Below are 8,269 nucleotides of genomic sequence, written 5' to 3'. Positions count from 1 at the left end.
AAAAAAAAAAAAAAAAAAAAAAAAAAAAAAAAAAAAAGCTTAGAGAGAATCAGTCTTTTCAGTATCCCCACTAACATTCACCATACATCTATGTTTGTCATTTGCTTCCCTAATCTACTTATAATAGACACTAACACATAACATTATCGATATTGACATAGAAAAAACACTTACCAGAATAAATCAATGAGCAGACATGTTGCACGACAATATCTGCCTCGCCTTCATTGTATAATGAGCCTGTACCAGCTCGATCTAAGTGCTCTTCACAACCAACTGACAAACTGCCATATGGCATTCTAGTGTCAAGCAACAGCAAGGGACACTGGGTTATCCATGTTGGCTGCATCAATAAAGAAGCTTACCATTAGAAGCTTCTCACAGACCTATCCATCACTTTGAAGGCTTTGGACTCATTTTTAGAACTAAATTTATCAACGTTGAGTCAAAATAGACTCTGCAATGTAACCTCAATTTCATACAGGTTACTGTAAGGGAACTAGTATCAAAATGGTAAGTCAAAAGATCTTCATGTTCTTAGAAATATAACTTAATAAATAATAACCTCCCCGACATGAATGTCTAGATTGGAATGCCAAAGTACACTACCGACAGTAATTTTGGAGAATGGTACCTTGACAAACGGAGAGTTTACAAGAAGATGAGAAGAGACTGTTGGTGAGGACTTCAACATTCCACCATACATTTCCTTTGAAGCCCAACTAGCTATTGCGTCATTCATCCGGTATTGTATTGTTAACATTTTGGTTAAAGCCCCCTGATGCAAGGTTGAAGCCCGCTCCAGCAATGATACTCCAAGACCACCTTCCAGGGCTTTTCTAGACAAAATCACAGGAGCAAGTTGGCATTGATCACCTGCAAGAATACAACGGTGTCCCTGTAATATTGGAATCCAGCAAGCTGGCTCAATTGCCTGACCTGCCTCATCAATAACAACTAGATCAAATTTCTCCAGCGTCCGAATTAAAGGATCAGCCGCTCCAGTGTTGGTAGCAAGAACAACTTGGGCATTTGAAAGTACTTCCTTCACAGTTTCCTTCTCTTTCTTTTTTAATGTCTTCCCAAGCTGCTTCAGAAGCTGGCGTATGCCAGCAGCCAATGAATCGTCCTTTAAACAGTGTCTCAAGTCTTTCCTTAGGTCTGCCTTCTTCCTTTCAATATCTGTTCTAAAACTTGCAAGTTTAGTGTTGACAATTTCAGCCAAGGACTTGGATGCAACACTTGAAGATATCCGTGCCGGATTTCCTACTCTAACGATGTTTATCCCAATGTTTGAGAGTTTTTCAACCATGTTGTCAACAGCTGCATTAGTAGGTGCTGTTACAAGCACCCTTTCACCTTGTTGAACAGCAAGTGCTATAAGCTCCTTTAGCAGACCTGTCTTTCCAGTGCCAGGCGGCCCTTGGATTATCAATATCGGCCGCTTTTTATTCAAAGCAAACGAAATTGCACCTTTTTGTGAATCATCAAAGTCTCCATTGAGCACTATGTCATTCAGGTTGGTATGAGCTAGATCTATTAAGTTATTATCTTCCATCCACTTGATGTCTTCTTCATCGCCAAATAATGTAGCCACTACAGCAGAAGAAGGATTTTTCTTTCGCAAACCATTTTTCTGAAGCAACATTAAGGCTTCACAATTGCGCTGTAAATGAATCGATACTTGGTTCAGATATAGCAGTTTTCCTTGAATATAATCTCATGGAGAAAAATTGAAGATAACAATGCAGGACAAGTATATTTATTGAATCAAGCAACAAACATTCACCTAGTACCTCATAAGTGAGAGTGTCAGCTAACCCTGGAATACGATCAATACGCACGGACTTTCCAAAGAGCTTTGAAAAGGTAGGGTCACCATGACGAGATTCTAGAGCAACAGTGATGCTGCACCCATCGTCCCCCAGATTGTTCACAAACCCTTGCATGCAAGAAGTTGCACCAGCACCCCTGCTATCGCAAACCCTCACACAAACCATATCTCCCGGCGAAAGGGTTGTAGGTGGTAATCTATGGTTTCCTTCAACTCTGAATAATACTAAATGCATCCCCCCTAATCCTGAATACCAATAAAAGTTGATCATACGATTAAGGACTTCTCTCGAACTTTCGAGAATAAATATTGAAGTTGAGCTGAGTTCAGAATTTGAAGAAAAATAATTGATTGAATCGCTCTTATAAAATGAAATCATTAGATGGACCTGTAAACGTGCTAACTGCATTCAAATTGCATATAGTGTCACAGAGTTCTTGCTGTGCTTGGCCATGACTGACTAAGAACTCAATGGGTTTAGAATTATCCGAACCCTCATCTGGTGTAGGGACCGCATTCAACTCCTCTTGTGTAAACTCCAATTCGGAATCTCTCTCAATGCGAAGTAACTCAGACATGCGGTTTACAAACTCATCAATCCTGCTCTGTAAAGCCTTGGCCTTCTCCAGGTCCATCCCTAAAGCACCTTGGACAGCCTTCGGCTGGCTTATCTTACGTGCTATAGCTTTATGCTGAGCTGCAAATGCACCATGTCAGTTCCCAGTCAAGCAAGTTGTTCCTAATCGAACATATATATATATATATATATATATATATATCTTTTTATGCATCCATTAGAAACACAGGATTTGAAATTCGTAACTTATATTTCAAAATGATTTGATAACGAACAGTAAAATCTTGTTAAATGGTTACTTAGTGTTCCAATAGAATTCAATTTAATTCTTTACTTCAACAACAATTCTAGTCAAGGAAACACTTCAGAAATGAAAAAGAAGTCTACTAAAACAGATTAAAAAGCATCATTTTCTTGCAAGAAATGATATGTAACTTGGTACAGATATTACTTGGGAGTAAGAGAAGAAACCTGAATTAGCAAGCTCCTTGAGGAGCTTCCATGATTGAGTTTCGCGCCAATCTAGAATCAGCGATTTGCTTTGGAGATCTTGGAGGGCATCCCTGAGCTCCCTCTGGAAATGGTCAAAGAGAGTGGGATAGTGAGTAGAAGCTTTCAAACAGACGGCTTCAAGTCCAAGGGGCATAGGCACCGCATTCAGATACGGTTGGGCTTGAATCACAAAAGTAAGCCCCGGTCCCATCTGCTGCCGGAGCTCGGAGAAATCTCCGTTGACGTCCGCAGAAGCGAAATCAGAGGCCATTGCTTGCATGGCCTGCCCAATCCACTGAACTACACTCTTCCCCAGCTCCCTCCGCCCTAGAGGATCCCCGTTCTGATAGATACCATGCAAGTTAACCGCCCGATCACTCTTCTTCTTCCCTTCCTGTTCACCCAGAGGCGACCGCTTCGGTCGCGCCTTCGTCTCCGAACCGATTGAACCACTGGTACTGATGCTGATTCTAGCACCAGCAGATCGATTAGCAGTAGACGGAGAAGAAACCTCGAGAATATTGGGTTTCTTCACATTCTTCTTACTTTTGACAACACGAACCCTCTTCTGCGCTCCACTGGGATGATTAGCGTCATTAACAGTCTGAACAAACTGCTGGAAAGAAACAGTTACCGCTATGTGATTCTGGCGAAACAAGGGAATCGACGTTGGCGCATTCATCGCACAAACACTCAAAATCGAAGAGAAAAACACTCAAACAGAAGAAATCAATCGAAGTTGAAACAAGAAAACGTGAGGAAACCGTTGCATTACGTAGAAGCGGCGGAAAAATCTTCAAGACAAGACAATGGCGGACGGGAAATGTGTTCTGCAAATTTAAGCCGCGCAGTGAACTTGAGGTGAGGAAGAGAAGAACACATCGACGATTCTTTCGACGAGAGATTTTCTTCGTGAGCTCGAAAGCGCCAGCGAGGTCGCTTTCGTGGCACTTATTTTTTGCCTAGTTGGAATTAATTAAAAAAATCCTTCGAAATCCCTACGCCATTAAATTATTATTTTTTTATTCAAATCCAACATAAATAAATACTTTCTTTAATAATTATTAGCTTTTATTAATTAAATTATACTAAAATTAACCATAATTTGTATGCCCCTTTTAAATAAATTTAAATAAAGAATAATTAATTTTATGAAAATATTGATAAAACTTGTGAATAGTGTAAACTATTTACAAAAATATCCTAATCATAAAAAAATAAAATTAGAATATTAAATATTAACTTTTTAAAAATTATAATTATAATATAATCCACGTAGACATATCTCTCTGTCAACGTGGGTATTGGCCAGTTCGCAATCAACGTGTTCAATTGCTGTACGGTCTTTCCTAACCAGAGGGAGGTGGCCACGTCATTCATTTTTAATGCATTACGTGTAACAATTGAAAACGTGGTTAACTTGTTGAGGGTAAATGGTAAAAATGGATTTACTATTATTATATTGGCAGTAACTTTTAGTATTTACGGTTTTACCCTAAAATTCCCAGATCGCAAACCACGTCATCATCTCCACGTACACCTTCGTTCGATCTGGGAGCGGAATCAAGGCACCTGCTTGGTGGAGGTGAATAGAAAACGAAAATCGAGAGTCGAAAGCGCCGGAACTCCGAGGTAGAGAAATGGCGTCGGTGGTGCGGGGGATTGTGAAGTCGATCAAAGATAAAGGGATCGGCACTTTCTGGAGAGAGCTCAAGGAAGAAGGCTACTTGTATTATTTTCCTGCCCTATTTTTCTTTTTGATCCATGGTTTTTCTTTTTTTTTTTTTTTTTAATCGAATCTCTAGAGGAATCTTAGGGTTTGTTAATTTAGGATAATCGTCAAGTTTGAATACGAATTCGTGCCATTTGTTTCTCTTATGCTTAATCAATGTGATGTATTGGTGTTTCTCTTATTGTTCTGGAAAGGTTGTTTTAATGTTGAATCAGTATGGGTATTTCTTTCCTTACATTGGATGTTTCAGACGCCAATAGCAGCGTGAAAAATGCAAATTTTGTTGATTATATATTCTCTCTACGCTCTTAGAGGTAGCTACTTGGGATTGCTTTCGCAGAATTGTATTTTGTGTCGCCATAGAATGTGCTAGATGTTTTTTCCCCTCTCTATGGACTTGGTTTGCACTGTTGATCAACCATTCAATATCGTCTCTGTTTCTAAAGCAATATTAGAAATTGGATTGCGCTAACCATTTTTGTTTAATTGAATCTTGCAGGAAATGCTTACCCGATGGAAACCTATTGTAAGTTAAATTTTCCCTTCAATATTGAGCTTTCCTTTGAAATGATTTATGATTTACATCCTCTCTTCCCTCCACACACGCACGTACCCGTTTAGAAAAGTCGCTGTCGCCTTCTTTCACATACTCTCTGTGCTAGTTCGTGGATGACCTAGATTGTGCCGACCATGATCACTCACTATAAGCTTGTGTCAAAGAATATCATCCTCCTTAAGAAATCTCCAAATTCATTTTGCCAGATGAGTCATTTTTTAGGTTACTAATTCGAAGACCACCCTTTTCCAACCAGTAAAGCGATCTCTTTCCCATTTAGTTGGTGACTTCCTCCACTGGGATCAGCCCCCTCTTCAGAAAACTATGATTAATTTGGCACTACCTTTTAAGACCATAGTGGGGGGAGAAAAGAAAAAGAACAAAAATGAAAGTTCTTATACAAAGCTTCAGTGGGTCATTCGGGAGGTATTGTGATAACTGAAATCACAATGGTCTTCCATAATAATATATTATGCTAATATACTCAAGAAAGAGAATATGATGTACAGACTTGCTAAACGGTCACTGGTCAGTTCATTCCACTTATAATGTAGGTCTGAAAATGCTTACAGGTTATGTTTTTCAATCTAAATTGCTGTATATTAAACCAATTTGTATTTTGTGTTTCTCTTCTTGTGCGTGCCTTTTCTCTCTTGTCTAAGCTTTTTCTATTCCTTAAAATTTCCACAATATTAATATCTAATGTTTTTTTAGATGAATGTAAATACACATAAATGTTATATTTAAGTCTTGAGCTACTAAAAACTGTATTATCAATTAACTAAACCATGTACTGTAGTTTTTTCCTTGATTCAAATGATATGTGCAATTATTTTATGATTTTCATGATACTTTCTGGAATTATCCATCAACAATATAACTTGGCACTTTAATTGACGCCAGCCTTTATTTTTGGGGGTCTCAGTCATACACTGAATAATTTCCTTTCCTTGCAAACTATGCATTTTATTTGGTTTAGAGAGGCAATCTTAATCATCACTTATTCTGTTTATTTTGCGTATTCAGGCAAACCAAAATTCACAACATTGGTGCGACACTTGTGGGTGTTGATAAGTTTGGCAATAAATATTACCAGAAGCTCGATGAAGAGACTCAATATGGTATTTTTTTTCTGTCTAATTTGTTTTCATTGGAGTTTCACGATGCTACTACCTATACCTATTTTCTCTGGGTCAAGGTTAAGATACATAAACCATTGCTTAAGAAATTTACCATGTTAGGTTTATCTTTTGTCTGGTAGATTAAGTTGCAGGAATGTTTAAACGATAAATATTTTATATGCAGAGAAGGAATGTTTAATTGTTTAAAATTTTTACTCTTTTCTTTTAAAAACTTTGCCATCATATGTAACATTGTTAATTCAAACAGATTGATTATATATCTTGTTACAAACTCATGCAGTAGGTCTACATTCCCTTGCATTACATGTAACTAGTTTTTTCTGTTCAAAACTGCCCAAGTCCTGTGCTACGTAAAAGGGATTGTTGCTTCACGTTTTGGAGGAGATTTTGGTGAACTCTCGCTTTCATGATAGAAGAGTCTTGTGGCAAGCTTGTTCTTTTGCTATTCTGTGGGGGTGTGGCTCGAGACGAGTAGGTTTTAGAGATGGAGAGGGCTTTGGAAGAGGTGTGGAGGGCTGTGAGCCTTAATGCGTCATTATGGTCGTCTGTAAATCAGTCCTTTTGTAATTATCAGCTTGGGGAAGCATTTTGGATTGGAGTCCGTTCTAGTTGCTAGTTGAACTCCTTTTGCAGTACTTTTGTTTGTATGCCCTTGAAAATTCTTTCTCCTCTCAATAAATGCTTAGTTACTTTGGACCAAAAAAAAAAAAAAAAAAAAACCCAATTCCTGCTATTAATATCTAGCTGATAAGAATCCAAGAAAATCTTACTGGAACCCTCAAAAGTAAAATCAAGAAAGGAAGTTTGAAATATGTAGGATGAGGATGACGCATTTTATATATTGTCCATCAAATTCACACAGGCTTGTTTCATGTTTACGAAAGAATTTGTGAACATTATTAGAACTCTTAATACAATTTTTATCACTGGAAGTGTTTTTTAGCCTTCTCTAGCCTTCTCTTTTTTATTTTGGGGAAATCTGAGCTAGCGAATTTGCCATTTCTGTAGGAAGACACAGGTGGGTTGAATATGCAGAGAAGGGTCGATATAATGCTTCTCAGGTGCCACCCGAATGGCATGGCTGGCTCCACTACATAACTGATCACACAGGAGACGAGGTAATTCCCCTAGCCATAATAATAACAATGATAAGGCTAAATGTATAAAACAATCCCTAGCCTTTTAGTAATTTCAACTTTGTCTTTGATCTTTTAAAAAATTTAAATTCTGCTCGCAATGTATTAACGAATCTCATTTGTTAACACATGGACATACTGCTTGGACGCTACTTCGGCACATAAAATTCAAATCTGTCAATCAACAAATTCCCTTCTTTCAAGTTGCATGCCCATGTCCAAGTAAAACAGTAATTTAATGATACATGAGTTTACCTTTAACAAATTTATATATAGCAAAGCCTAATCTTTCAAGAAGAAATTCAGAGTTATATAAATGATTATAGACCATATGGTTGCTTTAGCCTAATAATAAAATAAAGGGAGTTCTTTTTTCTTTTCACCTTGCGATGTTGTCGTTGATATGAAAAATATTTTGCAGCTTCTGATGCTGAAACCCAGCAGGTATGGAATAGAACATAAGGAAAACTTCTCTGGGGAAGGTGAAGAACTTATTTACCATTCCAAAGGACATGCTCTTAATCCTGGACAGAGAGATTGGACCCGATACCAGTCATGGCAACCAACCAAGTCCTAAGTAATGTCTATCAATCCCTTTCTTCAATCTGGAAATCCTTGGGATATTTGGTTTTGTTTCTTCTGAATAAGCGACTTGTTATCTTATGCAAGCTGTGAAACATTCATCTTGTTTTGCTGCACAACACATGCGATGAATTTTTCAGCATGTTTCTGTTGAAATTTTTAACAAATTCATTGTTGTGCCATCTCCTTCCAAACTCTGTTCTTATCTGCATTTGGCT

The 8,269-nt window shown here is 37.9% G+C and overlaps 2 protein-coding genes across 2 annotated transcripts in view; one reads left to right on the top strand and one right to left on the bottom strand.

The window, feature by feature from the left end:
- Nucleotides 1-3,585, bottom strand: part of LOC111459712 (DNA-binding protein SMUBP-2-like) — an 8,783-nt gene extending 5,198 nt beyond the window's left edge. Inside the window, exons 1-5 of the mRNA XM_023102736.1 lie at nucleotides 2,883-3,585; nucleotides 2,223-2,531; nucleotides 1,797-2,080; nucleotides 635-1,666; nucleotides 175-343 (exon numbers count right to left, since the gene is read on the bottom strand). Coding sequence (XP_022958504.1) covers nucleotides 175-343; nucleotides 635-1,666; nucleotides 1,797-2,080; nucleotides 2,223-2,531; nucleotides 2,883-3,585 — 2,497 coding nt within the window. The remainder of the gene's footprint in view (nucleotides 1-174; nucleotides 344-634; nucleotides 1,667-1,796; nucleotides 2,081-2,222; nucleotides 2,532-2,882) is intronic.
- An 860-nt stretch (nucleotides 3,586-4,445) lies between these two features.
- LOC111459435 (probable NADH dehydrogenase [ubiquinone] 1 alpha subcomplex subunit 12) lies at nucleotides 4,446-8,241 on the top strand. Its single transcript, XM_023102343.1, has 5 exons — nucleotides 4,446-4,632; nucleotides 5,135-5,161; nucleotides 6,218-6,312; nucleotides 7,342-7,451; nucleotides 7,891-8,241. Exons 1-5 carry the CDS (start codon nucleotides 4,544-4,546, stop codon nucleotides 8,044-8,046), a joined length of 477 nt encoding a protein of 158 aa, XP_022958111.1. The 5' UTR covers nucleotides 4,446-4,543; the 3' UTR covers nucleotides 8,047-8,241.
- Nucleotides 8,242-8,269: the final 28 nt, after the last annotated feature.

This window comes from Cucurbita moschata, unplaced genomic scaffold (genome assembly GCF_002738365.1).
Source record: "Cucurbita moschata cultivar Rifu unplaced genomic scaffold, Cmos_1.0 Cmo_Scf00022, whole genome shotgun sequence".
NCBI classification, from domain to species: Eukaryota; Viridiplantae; Streptophyta; class Magnoliopsida; order Cucurbitales; family Cucurbitaceae; genus Cucurbita; species Cucurbita moschata.
This window is presented reverse-complemented; position numbering and strand designations above follow the sequence as displayed.

Excerpts from the sequence above, each read along its gene's own strand:
- LOC111459435 (XM_023102343.1), top strand. The coding sequence starts at position 4,544 with ATGGCGTCGGTGGTGCGGGGGATTGTGAAGTCGATCAAAGATAAAGGG. Across the intron at positions 4,633-5,134 it reads CTCAAGGAAGAAGGCTACTT|GAAATGCTTACCCGATGGAA; the intron begins GTATTATTTTCC and ends TGAATCTTGCAG. Across the intron at positions 5,162-6,217 it reads TTACCCGATGGAAACCTATT|GCAAACCAAAATTCACAACA; the intron begins GTAAGTTAAATT and ends TTGCGTATTCAG.